The 21,961-nt window shown below is 37.4% G+C and overlaps 1 protein-coding gene across 8 annotated transcripts in view; it reads left to right on the top strand.

Moving 5' to 3' along the window:
- The window catches only part of Atp11c (ATPase phospholipid transporting 11C), a 140,718-nt gene that overhangs the window by 81,242 nt on the left and 37,515 nt on the right, over positions 1-21,961 (top strand). For all 8 annotated transcript variants that reach the window (XM_048335589.1, XM_048335587.1, XM_048335588.1 and 5 more), the window contains 13 exons: positions 895-945; positions 2,379-2,443; positions 2,987-3,068; positions 3,677-3,827; positions 4,419-4,616; positions 10,486-10,647; positions 11,287-11,438; positions 12,048-12,119; positions 14,285-14,358; positions 16,908-17,011; positions 17,874-18,055; positions 18,522-18,785; positions 21,265-21,439. In XM_048335589.1, the coding sequence (XP_048191546.1) occupies positions 895-945; positions 2,379-2,443; positions 2,987-3,068; positions 3,677-3,827; positions 4,419-4,616; positions 10,486-10,647; positions 11,287-11,438; positions 12,048-12,119; positions 14,285-14,358; positions 16,908-17,011; positions 17,874-18,055; positions 18,522-18,785; positions 21,265-21,439 (1,732 nt within the window). The remainder of the gene's footprint in view (positions 1-894; positions 946-2,378; positions 2,444-2,986; positions 3,069-3,676; positions 3,828-4,418; positions 4,617-10,485; positions 10,648-11,286; positions 11,439-12,047; positions 12,120-14,284; positions 14,359-16,907; positions 17,012-17,873; positions 18,056-18,521; positions 18,786-21,264; positions 21,440-21,961) is intronic.

Below are 21,961 nucleotides of genomic sequence, written 5' to 3' on the forward strand. Positions count from 1 at the left end.
GTCTTGTGCTTCCCTCGCCTCAGATGTAATCACTTGCAGTGTATTTGTACCTTCACTTATCTTTCTTAAAGCAAGCAATCTGTCTGCTTTTGCTTAATTACTGTATCTTCATCACCTACTACAGTTCCAAGTTCCAGCACAATGAATATATAATTGATGAAGGAATACACCTTCATATTTTGTGTAAAAATATGTTTTTCTGTAATGAAAACACTGTAATACAAACCATAATACACATACAAAGTTCTTATTAAAGGGAGTACTAGACCTTTTAGACTAATATGCCAGAATGCTGTATAGAATGGTAGGATCAAAATCAGTATTGAGATCCACTGTGAAATACAGACTAGACCATTCTAAGATGGTAATTAAGTGTATTGTCTAAGGCTAATGATGTGATTCAAAATATTGTCCTGAGACTCACAATACCAGTATCTCCTGGGAACCAGAGCCAGAAGCTCAAGAATGTAACCTGGAACTCTGTGATTTAATAAGTCCTCCAATCATTCTAGTGTATGCTCAAGAATGGAACTAAATGTTTTGAATGTTGTGATTTTCCACTGTAAGCATTTCTTTGCATAAATCTAAAATAGAAACATTATGCATATAAAGGTGTAGAGGGGTGCCCTGTATGCTTGCATAATGCCCTGTCGAACCTTCAAATTATTGTAGAATCTTTCTTTACATTCTTCTAGTCCATAATATTGTGTTAAAGATTAAACTAAAAAGTTGCTTTATTGCTTCATCCTAGCTTTCCCTCCAGAAATAGCATTTTGTTATTCATTCAGAATCTTATCTTTTCCATTACTTCTTTTATGAATCAGTCCCATATTTGTGGTATTTGGATTTCACCTACCTATTGAAAACACACTTGCTATTATGTTCTCTTTACAGGTTTGTTGGGCGAATCAATATCTATAGTGATGGTCTTGAGGCTGTTGCCAGGTTAGTTTTTCTTTTAACCTATCCTTATGGGAGAAGGGTGATTTATTTTAAATTCAGTAAAATAACCAACTACCTTATACAAAAAGATATAAAGATAATAAGTTACTGATCTTGTGATTGCTAGCGTTATGGTGGTAGGCTCTATTAGGGGGTAAAGTGGGGAAGGGATTTTTTTTTTTTTTTTTTTTTTTGACCAGTCCTGGGCCTTGGACTCAGGGCCTGAGCACTGTCCCTGGCTTCTTCCCGCTCAAGGCTAGCACTCTGCCACTTGAGCCACAGCGCCGCTTCTGGCCGTTTTCTGTATATGTGGTGCTGGGGAATCGAACCTAGGGCCTCGTGTATCCGAGGCAGGCACTCTTGCCACTAGGCTATATCCCCAGCCCGGGAAGGGATTTTTTGAAGTAATACTTAAGGTTTCTAAAACAGTATAAAGCTCCAAATCCTTTAATTAGCATTTCCAAATCTGTGCTAGCCAGTGCATTTATTTTCCTTTGTTGTATAGTAATTGACAAGGTTACTGAAACATAACTGGAGAACAGTAGTTTAAGGGAGTGTAATTGAGTGGTTACACAGTGGACAAAATTGTAGAAGAAATACCTGGATATAAGTAAAATGAACTCCTAATCAATTCTAGTGAGACAATTCATACAAAGATGGTTTGTTTATTTTGTCATGCAGTTAATTACCTCAACTCTTCCTTTAGCCTTTATAGTCACAGTCAAAAAGAACTTAATAAAATTCAGTATGCCCAGTGATTCCCCAAAAGGCAGGTTTACTCTCTACGAAGATGTCAGTGTATTTACCCTACCTTGCTGTTTGCCTTCTCAGCTTTGTGTGTGTGTGTCTGTGTGTGCATGTGTTCACACACCTGCGAGCACTGGTCCTGGGGCTTGAACTCAGAGCCTGGGTACTGTTTGGAAACCTTTTTGCTCAAGGCTAGCACTTTACCACTTGAGCCACACAGCTCTACTTTTGGCTTTTTTGGTGGTTAATCGGAGATAAGAGTCTCAAGGAATTTCTTTAATGGGCTGGCTTGAACCATGATCCTCAGATTTCAGCCTTCTGAGTAGCTAGGAGTACTGGTGTGAGCCACCGGTACAGCCTTCCCAGTCCTTTACCTTCTGTTTCTGCTTCTTACTGCATGCTGTTCTGGCCTGTTTTTGTCTTGCTATCCATGACTCACAATCTTTTGATGACACTGTGAATTTCTTTACCTCTGCATATCACTGGCTACTCCTGTACTGCTTCCATCTGTGCTGTACTGAAAGTCACTTCAGAGGGAGGGATCATCAGCTTTTCCTGGGGAGTAAGCATATGGTAGAAATAGATACATTCTGAACCCTTAGAAGATAAATGTATGTCAGTACAAGACCTCTTCTCAGAGTTGATGATGGTATGTGTTTGAATAAACTACTCATTGTCTTTTTGTTTAGGTCTTTGGGTCCTGAAAATCTTCTCCTGAAAGGAGCTACACTAAAAAATACCAAGAAGATATATGGTGAACAATATTTAAGATATACTTATGGGGGCTGGGAATGTGACCTAGTGGCAAGAGTGCTTGCCTTGTATACATGAAGCCCTGGGCTCGATTCCCCAGCACCACATATGTAGAAAATGGCCAGAAGTGGCATTGTGGCTCAAGGGATTGAGTGCTAGCCTTGAGCAAAAAGAAGCCAGAGACAATGCTCAGGCCCTGAGGCAAGCTCCAGGGCTGGCAAAAAAATAAAAATAAAAAAAGGATATACTTATGTATTTTTTAAAGTTTATACATATAGTACACTGCATGTTTAAAAGTGACTATTGACAGATATATTACCATTTCTTCTAAACTTTCATTTAAATGTTGGGAATTTACTAGATGGTAAATAGAAATGAAATAGGACAAAAACTTCATAGATGTAAAATTTTACCATAATTGATATGTTAACTGATGAGTCAAAAAAGACTTGAAATTCTTCTTTTTATAGACTTAGATTTATAGAACCGAATGGGTAGAGAGTTCTCTTATAACCTAGTTTATGTTATATTCTGTTATTCCTAGGAGTTGCTGTTTACACTGGAATGGAAACCAAAATGGCTTTGAATTACCAAGGAAAATCTCAGAAACGGTCTGCTGTTGAAAAGTTAGTGTGTGCCACAATGTTTTGCAATAGTTCCCCTCCTCCCTTGATCCAAATAACAACCATAACAGAAAAACTTACCAGTTACAGCCGCTAACATTTTGAGTACTTGTTTTTAGTCCAGAAATTACCTTCAGTGATTTATAGGTCTGATTTGACTTAATCATCTGAATAGCTCTATGGGGTAATTTGTGCTAGTTTCTTCACTTTACAAACCAAGAAATGGTCTCAGATATGTAAATGACTTACACCAGCCTTGAGGATTTCCCAGTTGCTCTGCTACTTCAGGGAGTATTAGGGGAGATAGACTATACTTCTATAAAAGGTTGAGTAGGTGATTGCCTCCGTGTGTGTGTGTGTGTGTGTGTGTGTGTGTGTGTGTTTCCCGCTACTTTACAGAAACCCTACTAAAAGTATGTTGAACTAGCCGGGCAGTGTATTTTGGGGGACCATTAGTGATTCTGCACCTGTGATAGCTGAGGTGCATACACAAAGGTTTATGCTGTAATTGCTGTAAACATTTACAAGGTTTAGGTAATTGAACAGTTCATATTTGGTTGGTATCTTTGTTAATTAGATGGTTTTAAAATCCACCCTATTTTATTTTCCAGATCCATCAATGCCTTCCTACTTGTATATTTAGTCATCTTACTGACCAAAGCTGCAGTGTGTACTACTCTGAAGTATGTGTGGCAAAGTAACCCATACAATGATGAACCTTGGTATAATCAAAAGACTCAGAAGGAGCGGGATACAATGAAGGTAATTTGTTTTCCACTGGAAATTGTAATTCTTAGACTTGGTAGACTAGCTACCCTTTACTGAAGCACTGATCAGAGAAATTATACATTTTGTTAGCTTTTGTGTTTTCATTTCAGTTGCTTGGTTGCTCTAAGTCATTAGATTACATTTTTTTAAACTTGGGCATTATTGGGCTTATTTTATTATTGGGATTATTTTCAGCTCTTCAGTTAGAACTTGAAGCTATTTGACAAGATGCCTGACATTTTATTAAATATGAGTTTATGAGGTGCTATGGTGGGAACATAAGGAAACTCTAAATATAAATTTTGACCACACATTCATGTGTAGAGGTAGAGGAAGCACAAAACTTAAGGAAGTGAGAATGAAAGTATATGACATATATACTGGAGAAGTATGATAAAATTGAGACCATTCTCAGATATTCCCAGATAATGTGAAATTTCTCACTACTATGATACAATGTCATTGAGAAGTTTGTGTATAGCAAGAACGGGCCTTTTAGTATTGAACAAGAAGAAAGTTAATCATTTCTTTATACTTATCTGGAGCTGTGAACCTAATTAGCATGAACTCTGTCTTTTATTTTAGGTTTTGAAAATGTTCACCGACTTCCTGTCTTTCATGGTCCTATTCAACTTTATCATTCCTGTCTCCATGTATGTCACAGTGGAAATGCAAAAATTCTTAGGGTCATTCTTCATTGCATGGGATAAGGATTTTTATGATGAAGAAATTAATGAAGGAGCCTTGGTTAACACATCAGACCTTAATGAAGAACTTGGTCAGGTTAGACAATAATTTTGCTTACAATAAGTCAACATATTAAAAATATTTTTGTGGTTTGCATTTCCAACATATCACCATTTCATGTTTGGAAATAGGATTCAAAGAAAATAGTTTTATTCTGGTATGTAAGAAAAAGCAGTGTTTTTGTAGCTGTAGTATCATTTCTTTTGCTGCCATTATTTAAAAGAATACAGTTTATGTATTAAATTTAAATGATACAAAAAATTTCTCTAAAATTCACCAAATGATATTTTTAGGTTATGAGTTAATGCTTTGGAACAAGAAATATGAAGCTTTCATAGCTGTGATTTTTTTTGATAGAATAGAGAGTAGTAATAGAGCCTTTTTTAAAAAAATAAATGATGGTTGCTCCATAAGCAAAATTCATCAGGCTTGTCCTATCGACATTTTCTTGGTATATTTCTAATCAAATGGCACATAGACCTAGCCCATCAAGTTGTTTACTTCAGTTACTAATTCACATGAAGGTAAAATTTGAGGGCATGTGTTCCTCAAAATGCCATGTGCTCCATATATTTATGTAGCCAAGATTATGACCCTGTTTGTAAACCAGGAACACTCATTTTCTAATGTGTTGTAGTCTAAATATCATCCAAGTCATGACTTCTTAGGTGCTTTTCTCTTTAGTGCTGACAAAGACTTTCCCTTTGTCTGAATTTACTACTGTGTGTTATACAATGATCTTTACAAGCTAAGGGGATTTTTTGGCTTGCAGTTAATTCTCATGATATTTAGAATATCGGGGCTGTGGAAATGTCATTTTTTGTGGCTGCAAAATGCAAATGTAGTTAATGAAACAGTGTGGATGAAACAGGGCTTCACACTTGTCTTAAATGGTGCTGATTTGCATCTATACTCCAATACTCACGCTCCCTGAGTTTAGCACTCCTGCTGCTACCCCACATTCTATTTCTGCTCTTCTCACAGCCTTTGCCTAAACAAAGTACTCTCTTGACAACTACAGTTGAAAGGGTGAAAGGACTTTGCAGATAGGTATTTTTTTTAAGACCTGACACCAGGATACTAGTAGCTGAGACCTTACAGTCTGTATTCCACACAAATATTGGAGACACCAAGAATAGAACAAGAAGCAATTAAGCCAGTGGCTTTCCCTTAGTGTTCCCAGAAGGTTCTTTAGTTGGTGAACTGAACTGAGCTGCCATAGCTCATTTCCAGCCTTTTTCAAACTGAAATTTCCATTCAGGGGGCATAGCTGAGTAGAACTATTCTAGTCTGAATAAAAGGCATCATTCTGCAGACTTTCATGAAAAAAAAATTGAGTATACAAGCCACCTCTGGTGAACCTTTTTCTGACAGCTGGTGTAGCAGCTCACTTTGGATGTTGAGTACATGTTCCTGCTCTAGATTCAGTACCTATTTGTGTGGATTAAACAAGGCTGAGTATAGCTAGCCTAGGGCTAACTTTAACTACTACTGAAAATAGAATACCCATCATTGTATAGGTGACACAGTGCTCCCCAGAGAAAGATAGGATGTCCACACCATGTTCCACTTGATTGGACTCTCAATACCTTGTTTCACATATCCACTTTAGTTAATTTCATATTACCTATGGGAATACAGGCTTATTCTCATCATCACCATTTAGACTATATTAAGAATGTAGATAGTAAAGTAGAGCTTTGGGTAATGATGTGGTAAATTTGATTACCAAAAAAGAAATTCTCGTTTTTGTTTCAGCTACCACTTCTTTCTCCAACCAACTTAATTTCTGGGAGAGTTGGCATTTAGTCAAGTCACTAACTTAATAGAAGGCTACCACTTCAGTTAAATATTTATTACCAACTTTTATGTGTAGGAGCTATCGGAATGGAAATAGAAAGAACTACTGAAATAGTTTTTAGACTGTTTAACATTCAATGGACCCATACATCCAAAATTAATTATGCCAATTTCATCTGATAAGTCATAATTTAAGACTTACAGAGCTTTTTATGGTTAAGTAAAGCAGTATCAGCTGAGCTACACACAGTGGATCAAACCTTTAATCCTACCCACTTGGAAGGCAGAGATGAGGGGATTACATAAAAAGTTGAGGCAGAAAATTTGCACTACTCCATCTTAATCAATGACTAGGTATGGTGATATGCACCTGTCATTCCAAGCTACAAGAAAAACACACTGGCTTGCTACAGTAGCAAGACTGTCACTTCAATAACCAACAGAAGTATAAGTAGGAGGGGCTTGGAATATGGCCTAGTGGCAAGAGTGCTTGCCTCATATACATGAAGCCCTCGGTTCGATTCCCCAGCACTACATATATAGAAAATGGCCAGAAGTGGCGCTGTGGCTCAAGTGGTAGAGTGCTAGCCTTGAGCAAAAAGAAGTCAGGGACCACTAGTGCTCTGGCCCTGAGTCCAAGGCCAGGACTGGCCAAGAACAACAACAACAAAACAAAAAAAAACAAAACAGAATATAAGTAGGAGGATTGCAATCTAGGCTATCCCAGGCATAAATCAAGACACTCCCTTGAAAATAACCAACACAAAAAGAACTTGCTTAGCAAGTGTGAGGCCCTGAGTTCAAACCCCTCAGTACTGCACATTAAAGGAGTTAGTATTTAAGCAAACAAAAGGGCAGAAATACCTGCTTAGGAACGTCTTTATGCTAGAAAGTAATGGGGTCTTTTACAATAACATACCAGTCTTTTATATAACCAAATGGTTTCAGCAATGACAGTCAGCATCTATATAGGACCTTGTAGTTTACAAAACATTTATTATTGAGATTTATTTTCAATCTTTTAATCTTGTATAGAAGACATTCTTTAAAGTCAATATTTAAAATTCAAAAGAAGATATTTTCCTCGCATTACCGAGTTGATCGTTAGAGCCAAGACTTCAGTCGATATTTTCTTTTAGCCTAAACTGTGTGATAAATTCTTACCTATTTTGACCTGCAGTTTCCTGTGCAGCCTGTGGTTAAGAACATTTTCTACCCTATAGCAATGATATCCCTTGAGAGGCATTTTCAGTGATGGACTAGAATAATTATTGATTGATGGGATTCTAGTAATATACCAGTATCTTTGAGTTGTGTATCAAGGGGTATATGTAAGGGACCAGTGCTTATTGGGATAGGCTGTGATATCATTAAATATGTATTTCATCTTCCTCCAAGTTTCCTGTCATACATTTCAAAACCTTTGGAAATTTCCATAGAGATAAGAGGTTCTTTTGTATGTTAATGAGATGATTGGTAGCTTTTGGATAGGGTCTAGTCACTAGGAAGATCACGCCATGATTTAAAGATTGGATCTTTGTACTTACCTCACAACCTTTGGGCAATGCCAGCTTCTGTTCTAATCTTGTTAGATCACAAAAGCAGGAGAAGTTTAGTATATATTGCTCCATCTTTTTAGGCATCTAGTATAATTAAACTCTCAGACATTATCTCTTGATTTGAGTCCCTTTTTAAAGGTGTTTTCTATGCGTTCTGGCAATATAACCACCTATTTCTGTGAGATTCAGTGTGTGTACAGAGTTAGACTGCCAAAACAGTTTCTTATAGACAAAAGAATTGTACATTGTCTTTTGAAACTACCATCATTGATACTTTTAAAAGAGATTCTGAATAGGATAATACTCAAACGCAGGACATAAAAACCAAGGATAATCTTCATGTGAAAATGAAAGTTAATAATTTTCATCAAGCTAAAAAGCATCAAAGAATGATTTTTTTTGGTGCTGGCACTCAGGACCTGGTCAGTATCTCTGAGCTTTATTGTTCAAGGCAAGTGTTTTACCACTTGAGCCAAAGCTCAACAAGATTTTTTTAAACTGGAAAAATTTAAATGATACCTAATGCCATGTGGATTCATATAAAGGAAGACACCAAATTTGGCTGGTTAATAGGGAAAAAAGGGAAGATTGGAAAGCTCCATTTGTGCCAGTGCTGCTACTATGAAAAGCTTTGAAAAATAATTAGAAAGAAACTAGTGCTGAAGTTCATCTCTTTCTCCCTTACATAAAAAAAAAACCTTCATCTTGTGCCTTGTCCCTGTCAACCCATAATTTTAACGATTTAAACATAAATTGCCAAAAAGGATGATAAAATTGTGGGTTTCCAAAAGCCTGATGTTATAAATAGACGAGATAAAAACTGAGATAAAAGAAATACTCAAAATGGTCTATTTAATGGAAAACTTGTTTCATAGTTTATATTCCACTATTTATGAATACATATATTATACGCAAACCTATCATTATAAGCTCGGCTTTTTAAAAGAATTTGGAAACTTTTTTGAGGAGTATCTGAAAATATACAAAGTATGTGGGAAGGAATTTCTGTTAGGCTTTTATTACTACTGACTTAAATCTCCTAAGTAAATAACTTAAAGATTTCTATTCCTCTGTATATATTCTGTAGTCCTTATGTGATGCATTTTAATTTAGTGTAGTACTTTCATAGGAAACCATACATGTCAAGGGAAATGAAACTTCCATCATGTTTTTTTTTCCAGTTTTTACATCCCAATTTAATTCCTGTTAATTTTTTCCCATTGGCTTATGATCATGTTGGCACATAGATGAAGAACCAGGTATAAAAAGAGCAGTATAATCTTGGAAAACTAACTTTTTTTTTCTGCCAGGCCGGGGACTTGAGCTCATGGCATGAGCACTGTCCCTGAGCTTTTTTTTTTTAAAGCAAGACTAGTACTCTAACCGGTGAACCACACAGCTCTACTTCTGGCTTTTCCAGTAATTAATTGGAGATAAGAGTCTAGTGGGCTTCCTGCCTTGGCTGGCTTTGAACCTTGACCCTCAAATCTCAGTTTCCTGAGTATATAGGAGGACAGATGTGAGCCACCACCCAGCTAGAAAATTAACTTTTTAAATGTGCCTTCTGTACATAAAAACAGATCAAATAAAAGATTAAGTTGAAGGTATCTTTTTTTTTTTTTTTTTTTTGGCCAGTCCTGGGCCTTGGATTCAGGGCCTGAGCACTGTCCCTGGCTTCTTCCCGCTCAAGGCTAGCACTCTGCCACTTGAGCCACAGCGCCGCTTGTGGCTGTTTTCTGTATATGTGGTGCTGGGGAATCGAACCTAGGGCCTCGTGTATCCGAGGCAGGCACTCTTGCCACTAGGCTATATCCCCAGCCCTGAAGGTATCTTAATATGTCACATTTTGCCTTCATGTTAGTATTCTACATTTGTCTTCTATTTTTCCCTTTATATTAGTGTTTAATATGAGTAGGTCTACCTTAGACATGGGATTACAGTGATCATTCTGGTTTTATTTTCATTATCTTTAGTTGTATAAACGTTTCCATTTAACACAACAGTTGATGAATATAATGGATCTTGATCAGTGTTAGCTCTTTAACCATTCTCACCCATGCCTCTCCAACCCTTCCCTCACTCTTTTTTAATTGTGTAGGCTATACCTTGAATTCCCTTGTTTTTGAATATTTTTATTTTAAGCAGTTCTACAAAGGAGTTCCCATTCACAAAAGTAGTTTATGAATACACTGCATCTTGATCAATGTCACCCCTCGCAACATTCTCTCCTGCCCCACCCCTTGAATTTTTGCCATTTAACAGGCAGATTATATACACAGTGCATCTTGATTTGTTTTATCACTTCAACATCTTCACCCCTTTCCACCCACCCCTTCCTTTATAGTTCTCAGTTCTGTGGACTGGCGCACGCACGCACGCACGCACCCAGAAACTACTCATGCCTTATTCATTTGATAACATTGCCTGTATAATTCTGTAATATGACAAGAAATCTTAGAAGAGGTAATTTCTCTAGATATGAAAATAAGCCTAACTAAAAATTAAGTGTACAGAAGAACTGTGTGTATTGGTATCCTTGTTTTTAGGTGGATTACGTATTTACAGATAAGACTGGAACATTAACTGAAAACTCCATGGAATTCATTGAATGCTGCATAGATGGGCATAAATATAAAGGTGAAATTCAGGAAGTTGATGGATTATCCGAGACTGATGGACCTTTGACATACTTTGACAAAGCAGATAAGGTGATATTTTCTGCATTACTGTTTTACCTGAAAAGTTATTTTTTATAGGCAAGGGTTACTTTTACATAGTAGAAATAAAATTTCTAATAGGTGTGGGACACCAACTTGATTTACCATTTGTTTCTTCTTTTGGCTTCACCTTTCTTGTTTTACTAATACTTCTGGGTTGAATAAATAAATAGAACTAAAAAATAGAGAAGATTATGGGAGTAACATTTGAGTAAAACTTTAGTTTGTCTATCTCTATGTTCATAATTAAAAAAAAATAGTTCCTCCAAGAATGCTGACTCTTCAGGTCATATAAGACCTTAAATATACCAAACTCTCCCTATATCTGAGCTATGGCTGGATTATGAATTACATATTGAATTAATTCTTTTAGGCCAGGAAGTCATTGTATGGGTTTAGCTGTGACTATAGCTACCTGAATGAGTTAATACATCGTTTAGTGATGTTAGCTAAGAAGCAAGAATCATTTTAGATACTAGGGGCTCATTTGAATATTAGAAAATTTTGAATTTGCATTACTATTGGTTAGAGGTTATAAAATTATCCCATATTAATATATTCCTCTGCTTAGTGCCTGCCTAGTGATTAAAGTAAAAATAATACAGTTGTTATTCTGTTTCTCTTTAACAGAATCGAGAAGAACTCTTTCTGCGTGCCTTGTGTTTATGTCATACTGTAGAAATTAAAACAAATGATACTGTTGATGGAACTACAGAATCAGCTGAATTAACATATATCTCCTCCTCACCAGATGAAATAGCTTTAGTGAAAGGAGCTAAAAAGTAAGCATGTTCTATACTTCTCCTGGGAAAGGGAAACCACAGGATATCAGAGTTATTTTGGTTTTTGCCCCATTTGCTTCAATAATTCTATAATTGCCCCCTTGTTATTTAATATAAAGCCAGAATACTTTTTGTAAAATTTCAGGAAAAAAATTCAGACCTAGGAAATGTTGTCTCAAAGAAAATGGAGATGCCTTGATATAACTTGCTTTTTTGTTTGATCATGCTACCACAAGTTCAAGTTTTCATATTTTGAAACTCATTTTAACAGTGGCCACTTTCTGTATAACATTATTTCTCCAATGTTCCCAGCAATTTTGGCATCATCTGATAGCTGACAGTCCAGTTTACCCATGAGCCCTTAAGATAATTAAGTGGCTAAAAGGTCACCCCAGTATGTTAGCTACAGAATTGGAATTACCAATTGTTTCTGCTTTACTTACAGGCATTCACGTGTTCTGTTTTATCAACATATCCAGGAAAGGGAAGTGTAGTTGTAGATGGCAATCTTATGAAAACAAAGAATTAACATGCATGAATACCCAGTGTAAGGGGAAATCAATTATTCCTTAGAAATACACAAAGGTGTTTTTTTGTTTTTTTTGATAGGTACGGGTTCACATTTTTAGGAAATCGGAGTGGATATATGAGACTAGAAAACCAAAGAAAGGAAATAGAAGAGTAAGTAGCTCATGTTTTGATGTTTGTCACTTCCTAAGACCATAGTTGAATTTAAATGGATGCAAAAAGGGCAACAAGGGAATCCGATGGACCTAAAAGTATAGGACTGAATTCTCTCAATTCAAAGTTTTATGTAAATGTAATTAGAGTAGAATTAACTTTTCATCATATGGCAGAAATGGTTTTGCAGAAGTTCCAGTTTGATACACCCTTTTTTTTTTTTTTTTTGTCAGTTGTGGAGCTTGAACTCAGGGCCTGGGTGCTGTCCCTGAGCCTCTTTGTGCTCAAGGCTATCATTTGATCCATAGCACCACTTCCAGTTTTTGAGGGGTTAATTGGAGATAAGAGTCTCACAGGGACTTTTCTGCCCAGGCTGGCTTTGAACCATGATCCTCAGAGCTCAGCCTCCTGAGTAGCTAGGATTATAGGCATGAGCCACTGGAGCCCAGCTTGGTTCACATTTCAGTCCAGTATCCAGAATGGGAGACTACCTGGGCCCTTTCTGAAATTTACATTTCATTTTTATTCTCTGACACATAATACAAGAAAAATCAGAAATTTACACAAAACGTTCTGCTGTCCAGAGCCCAAGCAATCACTATGATTGTTTTGTTTTGTTTTGTTTTCTTTGCCAGCCCTGGGGCTTGAACTCAGGTCCTGAGTACTGTCCCTGGCTTCTTTTGCTCCAGGCTAGCACTCTACCACTTGAGCCACAGCTCCACTTCTGGCTATTTTCCATATATGTAGTGCTGAGGAATCGACCCCAGGGCTTCATGTATATGAGGCAAGCACTCTACCACTAGGCCATATTCCCAGCCCCTCAATGGTAGTTTTGGTGTCCACTGGAATGTTTCTCTTGTTTTTGTATGTTTTAAGTGTGAAGCTCAGAGCAAGTCCCCCAATATATCTGAATATTATTAGCATTTCTTATTTTGCTACAAACATTTCAAGGAACAAAGCTTCCTTGGGTCAATGGCAGGTTTTAAATAAGCTCTAAGATTAATTCCTTCTGAAATGTAATTTATCTTACCTGACTTCCATTCTGGCCCCTAGGATCCCATGAGACCTATCTCAAAACATATATTACATGGAGTAGCATTTGTTTAATATTCTCTATTGAGGATATGTAGATGCCTTATATATGGCTCTGCTCCCCAAAAGAACCTAACCGCCCACTCACTCCTACCCAGGATAAAATATGTGGTCATTATTTTATTGTTGAAGATAGATATATATATCTCCGAGGGTATTCTTTTCAAGGAAATACTCAAACTTTTTCTAATAATTACACCTTAAACATTTTGTATCTTTTCATCAGATTAATAGTTCAGCCACATCCATCCCCACACAAACTCGATCTATGTCCCAGTGTCATTCTCCTCCAAAACCTACAGCTTCCTGTTTGTTAGGAGCAAATACCGAATTCCTTAACCTACAAAGTTCCCCTGCCAACCCCGGCTTCTCTTGCATTATCTTTTTGTTATTCCCCTATTGATGAATTTTCCAAGCATGATGCCTTTGGGCCATGAGTTATCATGCTACTGTAGCTATGTGAATTTTTTTCTGTCCCCAAAGCCATGGCCCCTCTTTTTCACCATTTTATTCTTGAAGAACCTAACATGAAGGTTAAGGTTTTTTTTTCCAAGAATATTTCCTTCATATGGCTTTTCCTTTATACTTCCCCCTCTCCCTTTTGAGTGCTTTTATATCCATATTTACCAAATTACTAGTAAGTTTTCTTATTACCCTTGACTCTCTTAATGTATGGTGGTATGCTCCTGAGACACAAGCAGATTTCTCTCAATATCCCAAAACCTAGTGTACTGTCTGGTCCATCATAGGCACTCTATGGATAATAGTCCCACTGAACCTCTCCAAATAGGGACTGGGGCAGCTCTTTCTTTTCCTGTGTAGTCCCTCTCCTTATAATGAAATGATAAAAAATAATCTTTACCCAATACTGACTTTTCTGCAGTAGATTCTGTACAGAGATCTTCCAAAGAAAAGAGAAAGTACCAGTTGTACACACAATCAGCTGTTCCTACCCAAAGAAGAGCTATAGTTCATTTTAAGATGTTAAACTATCTTTAAATCTTTCTATTGTGTTTTATTTTTCTCAGTGTGGCACAAGTATTTTACTTTTACTGATTTCTATTTTCTTAAAGGTATGAACTTCTCCATACCTTAAACTTTGATTCTGTCCGCCGACGTATGAGTGTAATTGTAAAGACTGAAGGAGGTATGCATCTTTTTTCTTTCATTAAGCTTTTTTCTTTATTGTCAAAGTGTGGTACCAGAGGGGTTACAGAGTCATATGTAAGGCAGTGAGTACATTTCTTGTTCAACTTGTTACCTCCTCCCTCATTTTCCCCCTTCTCCCTCTCCCCCTATCCCTCTCCCCACAAAAGTTGTGCAGTTGGTTTACACCAAATGGTTTTGTAAGTATTGCTTATGGAATGGTTTGTCTTTTTGTTCTTTGTTTCTCAATTTTGATATTCCCTTTCCCTTCCCCATTTTTCTGTTGGGAGGTTCATATATTGATTATTTCTCTAAAGAGGACAATTTCATGTAGTAGTGTATGATTAGTCTTGGAAAGCAGTATCGTTTTATAGCTACCCATGCTTATTTAAGAAATATATTAACATTTGCCAAATTTGCAGTGGTAGAACCCTTGGTATGACAGTAAATGCATTTTCTTGGAAATGAAACGGTATTCTTCTACCCTGGCTGTTTAATCAGGAACTTTCGTGTAGTTCAAGGTATTCAGCTATAAATACATTCAAGGTACTCATTTCTTCATACTGAACTGTAAACGTTTACCAGGAGCAAAAACCATACTCATTACTTTAAAGCACCAGTAAATATATGGTATAGTAATATTACCAAGAAAACTGCTCAGTACAGTTGACTGGTGAGGGATTACCAGCAGCAGAAGCTGCGAGTATAGAGAATTGCTGCTTATCCTCCCTGACCTTGGGACTTCCGAAACTGCTTTACACTCCCTGGAAGCAGCTGAAGTGAAGGTGACTAACCCAGCCTTCTGGGAAAGGATATTCTGGCTTCATTCCAGAGCTCAAGACTCTGACAGAGGGAAGCTTACCCTTTACAGAGGAAACAGTACCAGCACCCCAGGCTTCCCTATGTCTTTGGGCAGCATCATGTAGATTTGCCTTCTGCTCAGATGCTGAAAGATCCAAAGAGGAGCACTGCCTCTTTTATTCATGGGCTCTCATATAGATAAATTCGCATACCTGTGTGTATTTGCTTTCTGTTACTGTTTTGCCAAAGAGGTTTTGATTTTTTTTAATCTTTGATTTGTTTACTACGCACTTACATTTAAGTATTAAGCCTTTTTCCATTTTTTAAAAAACCACTAGGATATTATGGTGTAGCCCAAGCTGGCCTTGAACTCATGATCCTTCTTCTCCCGCCTCCTGAGTGCTGGGATTACAAGCATATAAAACCACACCCAGCTTCACTTTTCTGCCTCCTTCCCTTCCCCCCCTCCTCCACCCTCCTTTCTCCCCTCCTTTTTCCTGTCTCTCCTCCCCTTTCTCAACTGTTTGAATTCAGGACTTGGTGTTATTTAAGCAGGCACAGTTTTAATTCAGGACTTTGTGTTATTTAAGGAGGCACTCTAACCGACTCATGCCCTATTTCTTTTTTGGTTAATATTTACTTTTTCTTTCAGGTAGAGTCTTAGGTTTTTGTGTAGAGTCGGCCTCCAACTGCAATCTTTCTACCTATGGCCTCCTACATTGTTTTTGTTTTTTATTTAGTTTTTCAACTAGAGCCTGTGTTTTTGCCTAGGATCAGCCTCGGACTGTAATTTTTTTACATCACTATGCCTGGTATTTTTGTTTATATGGAGGATTGTGCTAACTTTTTGCCTCAACTGGCCTTGATCTAAAATACTTCTGATTTGTGCCTCCCCACCAGTCCAATTTCTTCATGGTAGAGTGATGGAGACAACCCTTGGAGGATATATCCCACATTAATCATACATACACTGTGATGTGACTACATAGTCATAGAATAGATTTTGTCCATGAATTTTAAACACACTTTGGATGTATATTTCACACACAATTTTTCCTCATAGGAAAATGAAACAGGCATTTAACATTTGAAATGCCCACTGATATTATATGTGCATATCTATCTACGTGAATTTTTGAAAACACTGAAGTATCTAGGGAAATGATATGTAAAGGCCAGTGACCTCAGAGCTATACTTTTTAATTTAGTGAACTGAGCTCTTTGCCTTATCAAGGATAAAGTGTCTTTTAGTACTCAGCTGTAAACATTTGCTGAGTACATGAACTGATTCAAAGCTGCACTTGTACTCACATTCTCAAAAGCTACTGTTAAACTCCTAGTTAAACCATTCAAGCTAGTGTTTGAAAAGCTAATTGTATAGTTGATTCAAAATAACTTCAGCCTGTTCAAAGTTGAGTTTGATTCTTGACACTTATGTGTAGTATAGATTATGACTAGTTACATTTCCAGAGAATTCAGCTACAGGTCCTTGACACAAGCCCAGTTGTCACTGATGGAGAAAGGCAATCTGTATTTTAGCAGAGGAGCATGTTGTGAATTTTAACTCATTTCTTGTAGTCATAATTGTCTAAAGAGATGAAAACCCTCCAAATGTCTCATTCCATTTAGGTGAGTATTACAAGGCAGATCCGAAATATACACAAGTGGATGGGAGAGACCGGAACAGTTATCTCAATATTCATTTTCAAATTATAAATGCAGCGCTTTGTTTTTTTTTTTTTATTTTAGGAGACATCATTCTATTTTGTAAAGGAGCGGATTCAGCAATTTTCCCCAGGGTACAAAACCATGAAATTGAGTTAACTAAAAGCCATGTGGAACGTAATGCAGTGGTGAGCCTATGCTCCTGTCCTAATAAGTACATAGAGAAATACTAGAGATTATTATGTTTATTGCATTACTATTTAGATGGATGCTTAATTGGATGCTTAAATGAATTTTCTTCATTTTATAGTCTATGGTTGCATATAATATTTTCTTATTTTAACATAAAGCATCCTGAAACTGTTCTAGTAAGAATTTTGAGCATTGAAACTTCTCAGAAATCTTTGTTTAAGGGTGGGCACCAATGGCTCATGCCTGTAATCCTAGCTACTTAGGGGACTGAGATTTGAGGATTGGGATTTGAAGCCAACCGTGGGCAGGAAAGTCTGCTAGAATTGGTGCTATGACTCAAAGTGATAGAGCACTAGCTTTGTGCAAAAAAGCTCAAGAGCAGCGTCTAGGCCTTGAGTTCAAGTGCAGGACGGGCAAAACTAAAAGGATCTTTCTTAAGCTAGATGTCAGTGGCACATAGCTGTTGTAATCCTAGCTACTCAGAAGGCTGAGATCAGAGTATTGAGGTTCAAAGCCAGTCCAGGCAGGAAAGTCTGTGAGAATCATCTCCAGTTATCCAGCAACAAGGCAAAACTGGAGCTGCGGCTTAAATGGTAGAGTGCCAGCCTTGAGTAAAAAAGCTAGGGAACAGTGGCCCCGCCATGAGTTCAAGTCCCAATACTGGCACCACAAAAAGAGAGAAATCTTTAAAATTACTGTTTTCTTACTCTGCATGTTAATTAAATACAATGTTGCAGTTGCAGTACATTCTTTTTTCAAAAAAAACCTCAGAAATTCTGTTTTGTACGCGTAAGTAATACTATCTTTAAAAGCTATAGAGTTTGGGATAACTAGTCATTCTTTCTGCTTTGCGTTTAGGATGGGTATCGGACACTCTGTGTAGCCTTCAAAGAATTTACTCCAGACGATTATGAGAGAATTAACAGACAGCTAATAGAAGCCAAAATGTCCTTACAAGACAGAGAAGAAAAAATGGAAAAGGTTTTTGATGATATTGAGACAAACATGAATTTAATTGGAGCTACTGCAGTAGAAGACAAGTAAGTAACGAGAAAACAATTATTATTTTAATGATCAGTCATGGTGATAGCTGCCTATAGATCAGTAATTTATTCACATTTTGATCTCTGCTTTAGCTTTGTTCTACCATTAGGTACAGATAAGCTTTTCTGAACTTCCTTGCTGGAAATTCTTTTTGTTCTTGTTATTTTTTGTTTTGCCAGTCTTGGGACTTGAACTCAGACTGAGCCCTGTCCCTGAGCAGAAAACTTAAGGGACAGTGCCCAGGCCCTGAGTTCCCAGGCCCTGAGTTCAAGCCCTATTATTGATTAAAAACAAAACTTTTGCCAGAGACAACTGTCAAGAAGAGTAAAAGATTTGTAAGAGAACCCACTATGATAAGGACTCTATAATTGTTGTGAATTACAAAAATATTTTCTCTAATAAGTCTTCTTGCAGAATTTCTAAAAGGACTTCTGAAGGTTAACAATATGTCTGTGTTCGCAGGTTACAAGATCAAGCTGCAGAGACTATTGAAGCTCTGCATGCAGCCGGCCTGAAAGTCTGGGTGCTAACTGGGGACAAGATGGAGACAGCCAAATCCACGTGCTATGCGTGTCGCCTTTTTCAAACCAGCACTGAACTTTTGGAATTGACCTCAAAAACCATTGAAGAAAGTGAAAGGAAAGAAGACCGATTACACGAATTATTGATAGAATACCGTAAAAAGTTGTTACACGAATTTCCTAAAAGCACTAGAAGCCTTAAAAAGTAAGAAAATACATCAATTTCTTATACTTACACTTTTGTACCAGTGTAAATAATAGATGCGTATGCTGAATTTATTTTATATAATTTATCATTCTATTTGCAGGTGTTTTATTCTTTAATTTCAAACCTGCCCCGAGAACTTAGCTAATAGCCCATTTGAGATTGATACTTTCATTTTCCCCCTCTCTTAAAAAGAAAACTACAGTTTTCAAGGCATAGTTCAAGAAATAGTTCAAGCCATTACCATCTCAGATCATCTCTTCCTGATTATGTGTCTGGAATTAGGCACAGCCTTTACCCACGTTACACAGGGTTCGCATGCAGGAGACCACCTTTGCAGCTTCTAGTCCTTTTCCCCTTCCAGTTCATATCAGTTATCTAGCTTTAGCCATATTCACATTCTTACCATTAGCATACCATTTCAAATACCTAGCCTCTCATACCTCGAGTCCTTAAGCCCCTCTGCTAGATGAGTGATTTTTAAAGTCACTGTCCATATCACACCCCTATTCAGAAACCTTTGGTAGTGCTCCATTACCTAAACCCTCAGGTGACTCTCATATAACTAGTTTTCCCAGTACACTCCAGCAAGCATTTTCTCCCTTCACTTCTTTTGTCCCTGACTTCAAGTCTCATTTTAAATACTGCACCTCACAAAGGACACAATACTGTGTGGATTTATTGTCCTGGTAACTGAGCATTAACCATTTATTATATAGTTTAGTTATGTGTGTTTTTTCATGTATGTGCCTACAAATCCAGGAAATTTTTCTGTTCTCCAAGGAAAGATTAATCAGTAACTCTTTTTTTAAATCGAGCTGGGATTGTGGATCAAATGGTAGAGTGCCTACCTCACAATCCTGAGACTCTTGAGTTCAAACACCAATACTACCCCAAAAAAATCCCCAAAATAATGTTCTTGTTTTCTTTACAGTGGTAGGGATTAAACCTAGGGCCTTACAACTGGTAGACAAGTACTCTATCACTAAGCAACATTATTATACTAGGAAGTATAATATGACCTTATAATTATTATTTACAAATATTGCTTTGTTATCACGCTGCTGTTTTCTGCTCAGTAAATTAAGTCTGTGACTAAGTAAGCAAAGAAAGAATAGTTTGTCACTTTAGTGATTAAAATGTACTTAAAAATTATGAAGCAAATAGGAATTTTGTAAATATCAGTATTGTATAAGTTGTAAGACATATTCCATAAAGAAATAATGGAATATATTAGGCCTTGGTTCATAATATAGCATTTTTATTCTCACTGGACAGATAGTTTGAAATGCAGATTTTTTTTTTTTTTTTTGGCCAGTCCTGGGCCTTGGACTCAGGGCCTGAGCACTGTCCCTGGCTTCTTCCCGCTCAAGGCTAGCACTCTGCCACTTGAGCCACAGCGCCGCTTTTGGCCGTTTTCTGTATATGTGGTGCTGGGGAATCGAACCTAGGGCCTCGTGTATCCGAGGCAGGCACTCTTGCCACTAGGCTATATCCCCAGCCCTGAAATGCAGATTTTTAATAGCATCCCCAGGTGCTCATGTCACATTAATTTGTGTGTGTTTGTACATACAATGGCTTGAAATCAGGGCCTGAGCTCTGTCCCTTAAGCTTCTTTGCTCAAGGCTGGTTCTCTAACAGTAAAGCAAGAGCTTTTTGGTGATTAACTGAACATAAGAGTCTCACAGACTTTCCTACCTGGGCTGGCTTCAAACCTCAGATCCTCAGATCCTTAGTCTCCTGTATAGATAGAATCACAGGGGTGAGCCACCAGCTCCTGACCCCACTATATCTTTTTTTTTTTTTTTTGCCAGTCCTGGGGCTTGAACTCAGAGCCTGAGCACTGTCCCTGGTTTCTTTTTGCTCAAGGCTAGCACCCTGCCACTTGAGCCACAGTCCCACTTCTGGCCTTTTTGTATATATGTGGTGCTGAGGAATGGAACCCAGGGCTTCATGTATATGAGGCAAGCACTCTTGCCACTAGGCTATATTCCCAGCCCCCACTATGTCTTTTTGAAGCATTGTCGTATTTGAGTAGCTATGTTCTATGGATAGATTTCATCAAAGATATTAAAGAAAGGTCTCCCATGATTTGTTTACCCTAAAGCCATTTTGTCTTTTGTCCATTAGAATGTTCTTAAGGAGTTTCAGATTAATTTATGATTTGTCTTCGTATCAGTTAATATCATTTTTAATCAGTTTTATGGATTGATTGAAATGCAAGTCTCAAAATTGAGGTCTATTTTTATATGCAAATAGACTGCACAGACACTTTTATTTTTGTACTTTTCAGAATTTACAGTAAGCTATATGGGCAGCTTAAATCTCCAAGATATAACTGAAAGTTGTGTCATTATTAGGATCATTTGCTTATTTGGAATGAACAAAGGGGACCCTCCCCTGTGCCATTTCAAAAATCAGAATCCTAGATCAAAATGTTTAATAGATTGAAACACAACATTAAAGCAATCTTTTTCAGAGCATGGACAGAACATCAGGAATATGGATTAATCATCGATGGCGCCACACTGTCACTTATACTAAATTCTAGTCAAGACTCCAGTTCAAACAACTACAAAAGCATTTTCCTCCAGATCTGTATGAAGTGCACTGCTGTGCTGTGCTGCCGAATGGCACCATTACAGAAAGCCCAGGTAACTGAATAATAGGCAATGTCTCATTCTGGGTCCTTCTGGATGAATCTGAAGTTGTCTTTCCTGTCTTTTTCCTCTTTGTAATCAAACTCAGGAGTCTTCCCAAGTGATTGAAACCTGTGCTGTACGTTGTACCTTGTCCCCTCGAATTTGCTGTCCAGTTCCTCAAGTTCCACCTTTCTTAAATGAGTTCTTGGTATCAACTGCCTCCATCCACTGTTCCATGACATTAACCCCATGTGTCCTGTTCTTTCTGATTTTATTACTACACTGGCTTCCTTACAAGCAAACTTGGCCCTATCCCTTGCATCCTCTTCATTGTTTTCCTTATTTCTCCACCTCAGTGGGCACTATCAATTACATTCTCTCAATCTTTTATTCTGTAATGGTACACAGTTCTGGCTCCCCTGCCCCCTGCCTTTGGCAACCTCTAATATCTTTATATTTTTCTCCTTGCATCCTCTCCTCTATCTCTTTTCTGTAAAATGAAGTTTTTCCTCTGTCTTTTACTGTATGAACTAT

The sequence above is a fragment of the Perognathus longimembris genome, chromosome 28 (assembly GCF_023159225.1).
Source record: "Perognathus longimembris pacificus isolate PPM17 chromosome 28, ASM2315922v1, whole genome shotgun sequence".
Lineage (NCBI taxonomy): Eukaryota > Metazoa > Chordata > Mammalia > Rodentia > Heteromyidae > Perognathus > Perognathus longimembris.